The sequence below is a fragment of the Gymnoscopelus braueri genome (assembly GCF_963280865.1).
Source record: "Gymnoscopelus braueri genome assembly, chromosome: 22".
Taxonomy (NCBI): Eukaryota; Metazoa; Chordata; class Actinopteri; order Myctophiformes; family Myctophidae; genus Gymnoscopelus; species Gymnoscopelus braueri.
The window spans coordinates 47,789,698-47,806,059 of NC_137624.1; the positions used below are offsets into that span (position 1 = coordinate 47,789,698).

General features: G+C 43.6%; 2 protein-coding genes across 2 annotated transcripts in view; one reads left to right on the forward strand and one right to left on the reverse strand.

Moving 5' to 3' along the window:
* Positions 1–4,363, forward strand: part of LOC308078667 (general transcription factor 3C polypeptide 5-like) — a gene marked incomplete at its 3' end in the record, with an annotated part of 33,466 nt that extends 29,103 nt beyond the window's left edge. The window contains exons 9-12 of the mRNA XM_080419934.1: positions 1,026–1,117; positions 1,968–2,050; positions 2,419–2,561; positions 4,191–4,363. Coding sequence (XP_080276060.1) covers positions 1,026–1,117; positions 1,968–2,050; positions 2,419–2,561; positions 4,191–4,363 — 491 coding nt within the window. The remainder of the gene's footprint in view (positions 1–1,025; positions 1,118–1,967; positions 2,051–2,418; positions 2,562–4,190) is intronic.
* An 8,408-nt stretch (positions 4,364–12,771) lies between these two features.
* LOC308079090 (ATP-binding cassette sub-family F member 2-like) lies at positions 12,772–14,553 on the reverse strand (the record flags this gene model as incomplete). The annotated part of the gene is made up of 1 exon (XM_080420430.1): positions 12,772–14,553. The coding sequence occupies one exon, from the start codon at positions 14,551–14,553 to the stop codon at positions 12,772–12,774; it is 1,782 nt and encodes a 593-aa protein (XP_080276556.1).
* Between the last annotated feature and the right edge of the window lie 1,809 nt (positions 14,554–16,362).

Sequence of the window (16,362 nt, forward strand, 5' to 3'; positions counted from 1 at the left end):
GAAATAGCACGGGTCTGCTGGCGGAGACTTGTGCTCCGAGGAGCACATTTTCAAGTTATATTTATGAAATTATTCATTCACTGCCAGAGTAAATAAATAAATCAGAAACTGCCAGCGATTTTCCATGGTTTCTCGGTGCTTCTGCGCAAAAAAAGGCGACCCCCCCGTTGGCTATTTATAGGCCGTTGGATATAGCACGTCTCGTAAAAAATACAGAGGAAATCCAGGGAGGTGAGAAAAAGGTGTTTTTCCAAATCAAATAACAAGGAAGTGAACGGTGGAGGAGATCTTGCGATCACGTGATCTCCTGGATCTGTGTGTGACTGAGAATGAAATGGTCCATAATATGGTTCATATCTTAGCAAAGAGCGCCATCTAGTGTAAAAAACTAACACACAACACAGTCAAAAGACGTCTTTGGCAGTGAGTGAGTTAAGTTAAGGAAATTATTGTAATAATAAATAAATACAAATATGCATGCTGGCAGTGTGTACAAGAAATGTCATGCCAATCGCTCCAGCGGTTTGTGATATTAGTCACTGACTGACTGACTGACTGACTGACTGACTGACTGACTGTCAGTGCAGCCTCTCTCTTCTCCTCAGACGAGAGACGAAACGGATATATACTTCTCCATACAACGGTGTTTTACCGGATTTGTGATGCTGTTGAAAAAGCGTTCTCTCCAGGTAGAGTTGAATGATGGTGATGGTCCTCTGTATGCTAATGACCTTGGCTGTGGCTTCACGTCTTGGCCATTGTTCTCACAGAACAAGTTTGTCCAGTATTCAGACCCATGCAGCTAGCCTCAGTGCATAATTAAGAAGCTGCTGGCAGACGTTTTTTTTGTCTTTTTTTTTCTCTAGTTTTTTTCCATTTAAAGGTAGTATTAAATGGCGTTTTCTAAAATCACATCGCGGGCCAGATTTGACGACGTCGAAACACCAGTTTGACATCACTGGTTTACATGTTGTAGTATCTGTTCAGTGACTTCATGTACATCGTGTGCATGTTGTGTTTCTCAGTCCCCCAGCCAGCCAGTGTGATGGACATTCCATGTCAGGACGGTCCCAGTACCAGCCGACAGCCTGCACCAGGAAATAAGTACCAACAGAAGGTCAGTTAAACCAATCTGCACCAGTATGATGTTAACATATATATACATCTATACAGATCTATACAGGCTATGGAATCTCAGCCTGATCTCACAGAATGTAGTATACATTGCACGGACCCAGTGCACGTCATTCCGTGCATAGTCGCCCAGAAAACCCGAAAATCCGTGCATATGTACGGCGAGTCCCACGGTGGGCGTAACCGGTTGCAACCCGGAAAAACCCGGAAGCAGAGCAGTCCCCACAACAACATGTACCATTCTGTGCCTATCGGTACGTAACTCAAACGGCGCTGAGAAGGCTCAAGGGAACGTCGCAACGTTCGGGACGGCAACTCGCTTGCTTTAGCTCACTCGTGGCCCCTCACGTGGCTCCAGTTCCCTTGAGACTGCACGCCTCTGAAATGGTTTAGTCAATGGAGGAGATGCGAGGCGGCTCTGCACAGATTCTCAGGTTTTCCAGTTGTCTATGCAGGAATGACACTCTGTGCAATGTATACTAAGTCATGTATACTAAGTCATGTATACTAAGTCAATGTATACTAAGTCATGTGACATCGGGTTGGGAATCTATAGCCGCATTTGTGCATGCACCGAGTTACTGCAGCCGGACAGAGAGACAGATGTTCAGACAGATGTTCAGACAGATGTTCAGACAGATGTTCAGACAGATGTTCAGACAGATGTTCAGACATGTTCAGACAGATGTTCAGACAGATGTTCAGACAGATGTTCAGACAGATGTTCAGACATGTTCAGACAGATGTTCAGACAGATGTTCAGACAGATGTTCAGACATGTTCAGACAGATGTTCAGACAGATGTTCAGACAGATGTTTTGATGTGTTTTCAGGACTCCATGTACATCTTCAGAGAAGGGATGCTGCCTCCTCACAGACAGATGTTTTACCAGCTGTGTGATCTTGATGTAAAAAGGTAACATACTGGAGTGTAAAAACCTAACTTAGCCGATCTACAGCTTACAACGTGTTGCAGAGCTTGTAGATCTACAGCTTACAACGTGTTGCAGAGCTTGTAGATCTACAGCTTACAACGTGTTGCAGAGCTTGTAGATCTACAGCTTACAACGTGTTGCAGAGCTTGTAGATCTACAGCTTACAACGTGGTGTGTGTGTGTGTGTGTGTGTGTGTGTGTGTGTGTGTGTGTGTGTGTGTGTGTGTGTGTGTGTGTGTGTGTGTGTGTGTGTGTGTGTGTGTGTGTGTGTGTGTGTGTGTGTGTGTGTGTGTGTGTGTGTGTGTGTGTGTGTGTGTGTGTGTGTGTGTGTGTGTGTGTGTGTGTGCAGCATCCAGGACATCATGCAGCAGAATGATGGACAGGAGAAGGAGTGTGATGAGAAGGATGGATGGTGTCTCCCTCACACCACTGACCAGCTCAGAGACATCATCTCTAACATGATTAAGAAGGTCATCAGAGCCCAGAGACCCAGTAAGACCATAGCTCTGACCTCTAGAGACCCAGTAAGACCCTAGCTCTGACCTCTAGAGACCCAGTAAGACCATAGCTCTGACCTCTGACCTCTAGAGACCCAGTAAGACCCTAGCTCTGACCTCTGACCTCTAGAGACCCAGTAAGACCATAGCTCTGACCTCTGACCTCTAGAGACCCAGTAAGACCCTAGCTCTGGTCCATAGCTTTAAGGAGAACTCCTTCTAACACTATGGACCAGAGCTAGTAAGACCCTAACACTGAGCTCTGTGTGCTGCCACTCTTATTTCTATTAGATAAAGGATCTGCTTTCTGTCCCTAAAACCACAAATAAACTGCATTTAGTTCTTATGCTCCACATATCTGCAACAAGCTCCCAGAAAACTACAGGTTCTGCTGACTCTCTTATTGTCTCCGCCAGGCCGAAAGGCATGGCGAGAGAGTATGTTTTACCCTCCGTCCGTCCGTCCGTGTGTCCGTCCGTCCGTCCGTCTGTCACCAGCTAATCTCCGCCACCGTTGGCTTGATCGCAGCGAAACTGTGCACACACACTCCCTGGATGCCAATTCCGAACTTCTGCCCCAGATTTTTCACATGGGCCTTTTATAGCGCCACCAGGAGGCCGATTTGTGCAAAACATATTTTTTGACAGTACTCCTACAGATTTTGTCCAAAAATCTCGCAAATCGGTACACAGTATCTCTATAGTCATTAAACAAAACTTGTCTTTCAGATATTTCATATTCCATCCTGATTGGCTAAAAATGGCTTCCAAAGTTTGCAGGAGTGCTCCATTTTCAACAAAATGCCTCAAATCATGAACACAGCATGCAATTTCGGTGAAATTTTGCACGCATATTTCCACTATGCCGAGGAAGAAATGCCACTTGAACATTTTCAAATCAGCCTCATGGTGGCGCTATAACAGGCCGATTCATGTTTTTACCTATAACTGCACCGATCTGTGTAAAACTTTGTATGCGCACCTAGAGGTCAAGGAAAAACCTTTGCCCTGCATTTTTCACATCTGCCTTTTATAGCGCCACCAGGAGGCCGACTTATGTAAAACAAATTTCTTTATATTACTCCTTCCGATTTTTATCCAAATTTCACGCACATCGGTACACATGATCTCCATAGTCATGTGATCAAGGCGGATGTGTTTGATTTTTCATATTCCATCCTCATTGGCTAAGATTGACATCTAAAGTTTGCCGTAGTGGCTTGTTTTGAACAAAATACCGCAAATCAATTGCGGTCAAACTTTGCACGCACATTCACACTATGTTGAGGAACAAATGCCACCCTTTTAACATTGGCCTGTTATAGCGCCACCAGCAGGTCTAATTTAGCCAAAAAAAATGTTGCACACAATGCCTCAAATCATGAATGCAGTGTCCGATTGCCGTGCAAGGTCTAAGAACAAATGGTACCCTTTAAACATTGGCCTATTATAGCGCCACCAGGAGGCCACAATAACCTACCTGACCTGGCGGAGACCTGTGCTCCGAGGAGCACTTTTTCTAGTTACTATTAAAACAGCTTTGTGTGTAGATGTGTGAAACACACGTCTGAAAGGCGCTGTACAGTCTATTATGTTTATTATTATTATAATGATCATTTCCGTAGCGTCTCCGGTCCCTCTGCCGCGCAGACGAGGAGGAATCGCCCGCCAGTCGTACGACGTGAACGACCAGGCTGACGAAGAGGAGGATGAAGAGGAGGAGGATGAGGAGGACGAGTTCCAGCCGTCAGAAGGAAGTGAAAATGAGATGGAGACAGAAATGTTGGATTACATGTAAAAACTAATATATATATATATATATATATAATATATATATATATATATATATATACATATATATATATATATATATATATATATATATATATATATATATATATATATATATATATATATATATATATATATAAACATATACATATACATATACTGTACATACATACACATATATATATATACACACATATATATACATATATGTATGTATGTTTTTCAGAAAACTGTCAGGATATTTGAAGGAATTAGTAGAATCAGCCTCAGGCCTAAACAGGGTAGCACAACGTGAGCTTGTAGATCTGCTATTTTCACCACTCTGTATGATGAAGTAGGACGTTAATCTATGAAAATATTCCAGGGGGTCCCCAGCTAAACCAGGGGGTCCCCAGCTAAATGAGTTAATACAGCATCACAATCACTTTAACCATATTCTATATTTGGGATATTCAAAAATAGCTGATCTACAAGCTTGCTTGCAGATCGACCATTTATTTTTATTTTTATTTAAATCTTGAATGATTTAAGAAAACTTTTCTGACAAAAATCTACTCTTCTGGGGGTCCCTGTAAATAAATGTTCTCAGTTGGGGGTCGGTGGTCTTTGACATGAAAAAGCTTGAGACCCTGAAATAGGACATAAGGCGAGATAGCTTTCCACAAGTTAATCTCTGTACATTGAGATGTTTTTACTGTATAATGTACGTCAATAAAAAGGAACCTTTTTTCTAAGCTGCATGTTTACAAGTCAAGTTTATTTTTTCATGTAAGTTTAAACTCCAGTATTTCCATTTCCTGATGCATTTTACTTCTACTCCACTACATCTCTGAGAGTATTTATACTTTATGCTTCTACTCCACTACATCTCTGAGGCAAATATTGTACTTTTACTCCACTATAATTATTTGACAGCTTTAGTCACTAGTTACTTTGCAGATTTATATTAATACTGTGATATTTTGTGGTTAAAACAAAAAGTTGTTTTGTTAAAAGGTTGAAGCTCTATATTGTGATCATTCAACAAACATTCAACAAACATTCCTACAGAGTGTTTGTTGTTTTATTGCTATAAAATGCATTTTATGTTTAATAAAGAACTGAAGAGACATGGAGACCACTGTTACTGAACAAACACTCTATAGTAATGATTACTATCACAATATAGATCTATTTAACACTGTTACTGAGCAAACACTCTATAGTAATGAATACTATCATAATATAGATCTATTTAACACTGTTACTGAACAAACACTATAGTAATGATTAATATCACAATATAGATCTATTTAACACTGTTACTGAACACACACTCGGGGGAGGGGGGTATATGATCAATACACATGATCAGTAACACCATAGTTATATATGATCAATACACATGATCAGTAACACCATAGAGTTATATATGATCAATACACATGATCAGTAACACTATAGAGTTATATATGATCAATACACATGATCAGTAACACCATAGAGTTATATATGATCAATACAGATGATCAGTAACAGCAGTTATTTTATCAACACTCTGTGCTTTGGACGTCAAATGTAATACAGTAGAATAAAAACCAGAGGTTATGACGCCTCTAATGTTATTCTACGGACTGTGTCGCCCTCTAGTGGACAAACTCTACTCTCGTCTCCTCTAGGTATATTATTTATAACTATGACGCAGTGACTCAACAAACACTATTTATGGATATTTAGTCCATTTAATCATTTTATAAAGAGCATCATCATCATAAGATGATGATTTGTATTGTTAATTCCTCCTCCACTCATTGGTTTGTTAGTTTGTTGCTGCATAAAGCAGCTAGCTGCTAGCTAGCCGCTAGCTACATAAACAGACACACGTCACACACGACGTCATCAAACAGTGACATGTCAAACGTCGAACGTAACGCTGCGCTAAGGACTACAGTTAAGAACTACATGTTCCATCCACCATGGGTGGCTAGAAAAACTTCATTCAACTACTACATTTCCCATACTACACCACAGTTAGCGGTTAGGACTACATTTAAAGAACTACATTTTCCATCGACCATGGGTGGCTAGAAAAACTACAATCGATTACTACATTTCCCATACACCAACATGGGTAGCTATATGTGGACTACATTTAAAGAACTACATTTCCCAATCACCATGGATGACTTGAAGAACTACACTAGAAAGGACTACATTTCCCACACACCTAAGTGTCATGCTTCACACAGAATGCCACATGAATGCTTCCGTTTTCTCTTTGAACGCTTTAAAATATAAAATACTGTGACGGTGTCGCGCGCCGAAATAGCCGATCTACAAGCTCACAATGCGTCTCATTGTGAGATTGTAGATTCATGTAGAAACGCCAAGAGGTTTCGTTGTTATTGTTCTACAAGCACCCACTCTTTATCTTTAATGTGTTTGGAAGTCATAGAGTTATATATAAAAACACGAGTAGCATTGTGGCTAACAGCTAACAACATGAGCTTTGGTTTTATTTTGAAAAGCAGCGGAAGTGGTTCTTATGACTGACAGTGTTAACCTGACAGACATCATTACCGTTCTCACCACCAGGGGGCAGTAAAGTCTGTATTTTAACTAGTATCTTGTGAACGAGGCCAAAGATTGTTAATATAGAAAGATACACATTCTCCATTGGAGCCACTAGAGGCGAAGTAGTACACAAATCCTACAAATGGTCTCCTAAGTAGGCGTGGTTGTCTTCTCCCCCGACCATCCCACCACCCTCCCCCTCCCCTCTCCCTGGCTAACGTCATGTGGATGTGTATTTGTGTATTTTATTCATTAAAGAAAATAAATGCTTTACATGTTTGAAAGTAAACTGTTATTGGCAAAGATGATTTGAAAGAAACCCCAAAAAATCCCACCACAAACTCACACGTATTATTCAGTCTTATCTTCTACTAGATATGCTCCTGTTTCTGCTCAACATTGTAACAGGTCCTTTTTATTTATAAGGTATATATTTTACCACTATAGACTATAATGTGTTTAGCATGAATGTTTAGCAAAATGTCATGATTCCCAAATCATACCCATCAACCAAGACAGTTAATAATGGAAAATGATATTATTGAGCATTGGAACACACATTTTATTTAATTTTTGAAATGTCCATAATGATTTCACGTAGGCCTACCACATTCACATATAGAATCTCAGTTTATTAGTTTTTAGAACATCTTATGGGGACAGAGCATAGAGTTCAAATCTAATATAATAATACAATATAAATAGTATAAGGGACAGACAGAGCCCTCTATGTCTCGTCCGTCAGACTGCAGATGGACTCTTCAGATATCTTCCCAGATCTCGCGAGAGTGTGTTGCTAGGATAGAGAAAGGTGGATAACAAAGTAGATTTTCTCCTAATTTGTGTCACTAAAAAAAAATCCATTTTAGTATGAACATCGTGCATATTTTGTGTCTTGTGACGATCGGGTCCAATATTTAGTTCAGTGACCATGGAGCTAAAGAATGGTTCAGAAGCTGTGTTCACGTTGACTCTTCCATTGGAATCAAATAGACTCCAACTTGCTTCCTGTCTCCTAAAAGGTGTCCACCTACGTCACGCAGAAAATAGGAGAAACGGGAAGTAAACCGGGAGAATGCGCCTCTTGCTATTTTCCTCTTGGACGAGGCTTTAAATGAGGAAATGATCTTGTCTCTGTGGCTGGTTGGTACATTAGAACACTAATGAGGAACTACACACACACATTAGAACACTAATGAGGAACTACACACACACATTAGAACACTAATGAGGAACTACATACTAAATAGTTGACTATATTCCAAAATATGTGGGATATTTTTCTGAACCGATTATATGATAAAGGTCGCAAAATTCAGAGATAATGTTTATTCATACGCTTGTCCACCCTCAGTTCAGATTTGACTTCTAGTTATTACATTTTATTTATTACTATTATTATTATTATTATTATTATTATTATTATTATTATTATTATTATTATTATTTTATTTTTTATTATTATTATTATTATTATTATTATTATTATTATTATTTTATTTATTATATTATTATTATTATTATTATTATTATTATCATTATTATTATTATCATTATTATTAATATCATTATTATTAATATCATCTCACTGTGACCATATTGCATCTTGGTTGTTCAGCATAGAGATGAAAAAGGTTTATTGATACAGTATGTATTGTTTCAGCTGTACAGAGACACACATGTCAGATACATTATGACCATATATGGTCATATCATGTTGTAGAATACTTCAAACAACCACAGATCACACACACACTCTCTCTCTCTCTCTCTCTCTCTCTCTCTCTCTCTCTCTCTCGACCCCCCATCTCTCTCTCTCGACCCCCATCTCTCTCTCTCTCTCTCTCTCTCTCTCTCCTCTCTCTCTCTCTCTCTCTCTCTCTCTCTCTCTCGACCCCCCATCTCTCTCTCTCACTCTCTCTAGCTCTCTCTCTCTCTATCTCGACCCCCCATCTCTCGCTCTCTCTCTCCTCTCTCTCTCTCTCTCTCTCTCTCTCTCTCTCTCTCTCTCTCTCTCTCTCGACCCCCCATCTCTCTCTCTCTCTCTCTCTCTGTCTCTCTGTCTCTCTCTCTCTCGACCCCCCATCTCTCTCTCTCTCTCTCTCTCTCTCTCTCTCTCTCTCTCTCGACCCCCCATCTCTCTCTCTCTCTCTCCTCTCTCTCTCTGTCTCTCTGTCTCTCTCTCTCTCGACCCCCCATCTCTCTCTCTCTCTCTCTCTCTCTCTCTCTCTCTCTCTCTCTCTCTCTCTCTCTCTCTCTCTCTCTCTCTCTCTCTCTCTCTCTCTCTCTCTCTCTCTCTCTCTCTCTCGACCCCCCATCTCTCTCTCTCACTCTCTCTCTCTCTCTCTCTCTATCTCGACCCCCCATCTCTCTCTCTCTCTCTCTCTCTCTCTCTCTCTCTCTCTTCTCTCTCTCCTCTCTCTCTCTCGACCCCCATCTCTCTCTCTCTCACTCTCTCTAGCTCTCTCTCTCTCTCTCTCTCGACCCCCCCCTCTCTCTCTCTCTCTCTCTCTCGACCCCCCCCCCTCTCTCTCTCTCTCTCTCTTCTCTCTCTCTCTCTCTCTCTCTCATCTCTCTCTCTCTCTCTTCCTCTCTCTCTCTCTCTCTCTTCTCTCTCTCTCTCATCTCTCTCTCTCTCTCTCTCGAATTAAAATTATTAAAAATGTCAAATGTTCTTCTTGGTAACTGAGGGTGTCCCCAAAAGTAGAAAGTATTAATTGTGCAGAAAGTCCTGTTTCACAAGTTTTCAAATGTATAAAGATCTTTTGAAAATGAGCTTGTAGCCGAAATATGTCTGAAGTGGTTATTGTATGTTTTGTAATACTAATCTAAATCTATAGAAGTGTCCTTGAGCAAGACGCTGAACCCCTAATTGCTCCCGATGAGCAGGTTGGTGCCTTGCATGGTTTCCCTCCGCCATCGGTGAATGGGTTAATGGCACAATCAATGTAAAGGGCTTTGATTAAAAGCGCTATATAAATGCACCATTTACCATATAAATGCACCATTTACCTGTACTGGATCACAGCCTGTAAGTAGGCTCTCTGATTGCACTGGGTAATTAAGCCTCAGCCTATGGGTTGCTCCCTTGTTATTTGATTAGTAACTCACCTGGTCTGGTGGGGTTTACTGTTGGGGTCATTAGAGTGAAGCAGTGTTGGGAGCAACATAGTTTTTTGACCACATTCACAAGAAATAAGTTGTACTGTTTAAAAAGTAAAGCACAATTGTTAATTGTTTACTGTCTCTGAGGACTTATTTTGTGCGTCAAGCTGGTTGCAAGGACTGTTACACAGAAGTGTGCAATCTAACAGGGAAGAAAGAAGATCCACTTCAAGACTTACTGATTATCTGAGTTCAATAATGTGTTGGTGATGAGCAGAACGGTTTTAGAAAAAACAGGGCTTGTATTGATCATATTTTTGTCATTTCATCTGCCGGAGTCGGGGCATCGAGGACAGGGACACCCCAGCCGGGGAAATGGTTACTTCTGGCACCAGGCGAGGTGTGGCCTGTCCCGCCTGTGAGAGGACCCGTCTGTGGGATGCTGAGAGAGGACGCCAGTGGAGGGAAGGCCCGAGAGAGAGAACCGACCAGCCCATCCTCAAGCACAGCAGCAAAGGCCAGGTGTAGGACCAAGGGCCAGGTGTAGGACCAAGGGCCAGGTGTAGGACCAAGGGCCACGGTGAAGCAGAGGGGAAGCCAGTGAAAAGCAGTAGAGGGGTTAAGTTGAGACCCGCTCTTGTGACTCTTGACACAGTGCAGCTGTACTTGTTTAAACCTCATTATTTTAGTTTGATCAGGTTATGGTTATTCAGCCCCCACAGGAAGGCTCAGTTTTGGACTTTATAATTCATTTGGTGAACACTGGCCCTGGCCTGGTTTATTATTAATGGTGCTTTTATATTTTTGTCTTAATAATTTGTTGTGTGCATTGATTGAGTGTTGTGGGACAGTAGGGACTGGGAAACAGTTGAACTGATTTTGAATCATTTATTGGCCCTAAGGAGACCCCCGGCCCTAAGGAGACCCCCGGCCTTAAGGAGACCCCCGACCCTAAGGAGACCCCCGGCCTTAAGGAGACCCCCGACCCTAAGAAGACCCCCGGGAGGCCTTAAGAGACCCCCGGCCTTAAGGAGACCCTGGGGAGGCCTTAAGGAGACCCCGGGGAGGAGAAGGACAGAAGGCTGATAGGCTGTAAAGGACTATATGGACTGATGGTTGACCTTTAACAAAGGACCGTATGGACATTGTTATCTAGTAGGACATACCTGAGAAATCCTGTTTTAATCCTTTTTGTACATTTTCACAATAAATCTGTTTTATTTCCCCCTTGACTCTGTAGTTTTTACTCTGCTCAACCCCTGGTAAAAGAAGCTGTTTGACGTAATAGGTTTCTGTGTATTTTACACAGATTTTGGTGGAGTCCTGGGCTCTATAATCCCAGGTGGCGTAGTCGACTTCTAAAATAATATACTTATTTCCACCTCGCCACAAAAGGATAACACAAACAGTCCCATGGTGGTCCATGGTGGTCCATGGTAGTCATGGTGGTCATGGTGGTCCATGGTAGTCATGGTGGTCATGGTGGTCATGGTGGTCCATGGTGGTCATGGTGGTCCATGGTGGTCATGGTGGTCATGGTGGTCATGGTGGTCATGGTCATGGTGGTCATGGTGGTCCATGGTGGTCATGGTGGTCCATGGTGGTCCATGGTGGTCATGGTGGTCATGGTGGTCATGGTGGTCCATGGTGGTCATGGTGGTCATGGTGGTCCATGGTGGTCCATGGTGGTCATGGTGGTCCATGGTGGTCCATGGTGGTCCATGGTAGTCATGGTGGTCATGGCCATGGTGGTCATGGTGGTCATGGTGGTCCATGGTGGTCATGGTGGTCCATGGTGAGTAACTGGTGGGATCTGCATGTGTCTTTGTCATAGTCAAACTCTTCTCCATATTAAGTATGCTGATCCACCAGAGGTCACTCAAAGCCCAGTCTCTCCACAGTGGTTTAAAATAAAAAGGTAAAGTAGCTGCTTGTGTTTAATTAAGGGTCCTTGAATATATCATCTTATATCTTACTCTTAAAGACTTACTCTTAAATATATACAGAGCTTTTCTAAGTACCCAAAGACTGGTAATCATGAGAATGTACGCAGACAAACCTTATTGTATTTACATTGTGCTCAGGCTATGATGTCATCACTCACCTACAGTATGTCTATGATGTCAGTCATCTATGACATATGTATCTATGACTAAACATATGACTCCATATATGGGCGTATGCTTCAGCCCACCGTCATTCACTTCCATTATACATTTTAAGTTGAATATTTAAAAAATAAAAACATACTGTAGAACATGTGTAGGTGTTCCCTGTTCTACCGGCAGTGTGCACAAGACATGTGGTGCTGATCATCCCCAGACAGACACACAGACACACACACAGACAGGGGCAAAAACATTATTTCCTTTTTGCCTTTACCCTGGCAGAGATAAGGCATTACTTTTAAACAAGGAAAAAAAAAAACAATGTCATAAAACAGAATGCACTGTGAGGCTTCAGGTGTAATCTATCAGCCAGTTTAAGGGGGAGGGGATTTGGGTCAAGTTGGGGGGGACATCATCGTTAAACTGAAATAATGAAAATATATCAGGATGAATGAGACACTGGTTCAGTTCTGTTCACGTTTATTCCTGAAATGCAAACCTAATACAGCTCTTAGGAGAGCCAGCCTTTCAGTTCCGGTACGATAAAATACAGCAGCTCCAGAGCGTTAGTCCTAATTTAGATGTTATGCACTTTGCTTGCTGCTTGTGGATCTTGCGTTTCAGGTGCTCCACGTCAGATGTGTAGATGTTATGTGCTCGCTTGCTGCTTGTCGATCTTGCGCTTCAGGTGCTCCTTATAAGCCAGAATGTCCTTGTTCCACTTGGTGATGGTCTGGTTCTCGCACACCCAGATCTCCTGCGCCACCTGCTGGATGAGCCTGAAGTCGTGGCTGACCAGCATCACTCCGCCCTCGAACTCGTTGATGGCGTCGGCCAGGGCGTCGATGGTCTCGATGTCCAGGTGGTTGGTGGGCTCGTCCAGGAACAGCATGTGAGGGTGCTGCCAGGCCAGCCAGGCGAAGCACACCCGGCACTTCTGGCCATCCGACAGGTTCCTGATGGGGCTGACCTGCTGCTTCCCCGTCAAGCCGTAGCGTCCCACGATCTTCCTCATCTCCGCCATCTCCTTGATCTCTGGGTACCACTTCATCATGTACTCCAGAGGAGACAGGTCCAGCTCCAGCTGCTCCGTCAGATGCTGATGGTATCTGCCGATCTTCACGTGGGAATGCGTGCGGATCATGCCGTCGGTGGGGAGAAGATCTCCCATCAGCAGTTTGAGCAGCGTGGACTTCCCTGCTCCGTTGGGTCCGACCAGCGCCACTCGAGTGTCCAGGTCGATACCGAACTCCAGGTCCTTGTAAATGTGGGGAGCGCCGTCATTGTATCTAAAGCTCACATTCTGAACCATGATAACGGGGGGAGGGATCTTCCCGCAGGGAGGGAAATAGAAGGACAGGGTCTTGTCGCCCGCGACGCGTTCGGTCAAGCCTGAGGCCACCATCTTCTGCAGTGTCTTCTCTTTGCTCTGAGCCTGTCGCGCCAGCTTGGCGGAGCCGTGGCCGAACTTGGCGATGTATGTCTTCATGTGAGCGATCTCGTTCTGCTCCCAGGCGAAGCGCTTCATCTGGTTCTCCTCCAGCTCCTCCCTGGTCTTCACGTACTGATCGTAGTTGCCCGTGTAGTTCTTCAGCTTCTTCTGGTGCAGGTGGATGATGTTGGTGCACACGCCGTTGAGGAAGTCCTGCGAGTGCGAGACCAGCACCAGGATCCGCTTGAACTTCTTCAGCTCCTCCTCCAGCCACACGCAGGCGTCCAGGTCCAGGTGGTTGGTGGGCTCGTCCAGCAGCAGCATGAAGGGCCTGATGAACAGGGCTCTGGCCAGAGCCACGCGCATCCTCCAGCCGCCGCTGAAGTCTGCCATCTTCTTCCGCTGCGCGGCGGCGTCGAAGCCCAGGCCGTGCAGGATCTGCGAGGCGCGCGCCTCTGCCCGGTCGGCGTCCAGCTCCTCCAGGCGCTCGTACAGGTCCATCAGCTTCTCGCACTCGGAGTCCTCGCCCGCGAGCCTCTCCGCCTCCTTCTCCAGCGCGATCCTCTGGTCGTCCACCTCCATCACGCACTCCAGGGCCGTCTTGTCGCTGGGGGCCATCTCCCGCGTCAGGTGGTAGATGTCGATGTGCTCCGGCACGGGGACCTCGCGGCGGCCCACGGCCGACAGCAGCATGGACTTCCCGGTGCCGTTGAGGCCGATGAGACCGTAGCGCCGGCCCGTGTTGAGCTCCAGGCTGGTGTCGGTCAGCAGCTCGGCGCCGTGGAAGGTGAGCGACAGGCTGGAGATGTGGACGTCGGTGCTGTTGGGGTGGGAGGCCAGCACGCCCGTCACCGAGCGCGCCTCCTCAGCCGCGGCCAGGTGGCACTCGTCCAGATCCTTGGTCAAGCGGTCCATTCCGTTCATCTTCTCGGCCCCGTTCTCTCCGTTATGGCGCTGGCGGGCCTTGGCAGCCTCCTTCTTACCGGCCTTCTTCGGCATCGCTGTGCTTCACTAGAGGAACGAACGATGTCTCAGAGCTCACAGACCGCTGTGCTTCACTAGAGGAACGAACGACGTCTCAAAGCACACAGACCGCTGTGCTTCACTAGAGGAACGAACGATGTCTCAAAGCACACAGACCGCTGCGCTCGGCTGCTGTTTAAAAGCGTGGCGTTCCGGTCGGCCATTTTTATAAAGCGTGATGACGTCACCACCCGTGCCAAATATGGTGTTAATCCTGTCCAGGAGCACGTTGCCATGGTGATTGATTAATAACAACAGAAGTAACAGGTGTGATGTGGCATTAGAGACAGATATCCCCTAAACCCTCTAAGCTTAACACCAGCTGTTTACTGTACATACGTTTATTGCTATTAGTGTTGATGATTATTGTATATTATTGAATGTCTTTAAATGTCTTGATGAATTGAATACCCAGGACCACAATGGCAACAAGCCCCTAGGGCTCTTTGTGTTATGCCTATCCAGCTAGCATATTAGCTGTGGGGGGGGGGGGGGGATTGCAGCCTCCTGAAGGTGTATAAAACATACTTTACCCACTTTAGCCTATTTTATACCTAGGCTGTTTGAAAATAGCAGATCTACAAGCTCACAACGCGTTGTGATGAGACGCGTTGTAAGCTTGTAGATCTGCTATTTTCAAACATTTTAGTACTTTTGATACTTTAAGTATATTTTGATGCCAATACTTTTGTACTTTTACTCAAGTATCATTTTGAACACATGCCTTTTACTTGTACTTACTAGTATTTCTACATTGTGGTATTGATACTTTTACTTAAGTAAAAAAATAAATGTTACTTTTTCTCACCATGTTTTTGACATGAAACACTATAATTATATAATTATATATATATATATATATATATATAATAATATATAATTATAACAGCATGGAGACAATCTGCTTCTTATTATTATTTACAAACTCTCATCTGACTAACATTTAGTAAAAACATAAATATAAATATAGATGTGATTTTATGCATTATTTATGCTCGAAATATAAATAATATATATAATATTTTCGGAATATATTTTCCGAAAATAGCGACATAGATCGTCTATTTCCGGAGCGCGACACCGTCGTACGGCCAAGTACAGTCTGCAGCATCAGTGGGTGAAACGAAATGTCCCTCTCTGCACGCTGTACTGTCATCACGTGACAGACGCAGACGGCTAGCCAATCACAGCTCAGCTACTAGGCTGTACGCAGCGTGATGTAATATGAGAGTGACGACACCATAGATATATATAAAGGCTAGATGGCTCAAGGGGACGGCGCAAGCGTAGCTCAACCGCGGCCATCTTGAAACAGTCATTCATAACATTATGTCTATGGTGCATATACTTTGAAATAACCATAGCGTGCTCAATTTTCATCCGATTTTCAAACGGTTTGGTGTGTTGTAAACACCAAAGATGTAGTTATGATACTGCATACTTATAATTATAATCATGTTTTTTTATTTTTTATTTTATTTTATAATTTTATAATTTTATTACATCTTTGGTGTTTACAAAACACCAAACCGTTTGAAAATCAGATGAAAATTGAGCACGCTATGGTTATTTTAAAGTATATGCACCATAGACATAATGTTATGAATGACTGTTTCAAGATGGCCGCCATGTGGCAACGTCGTACTCCATTGGCCAGCAGCGCGGGTGAGTCATCTAGCCTTTATATATATCTATGGACGACACTAGCAGAGTAAGGATGGAATGCGGAAGTGCTCTGTCTGTCTCTATGAGATAGATCCACTGTTTGGAACTATAGCCCATAGA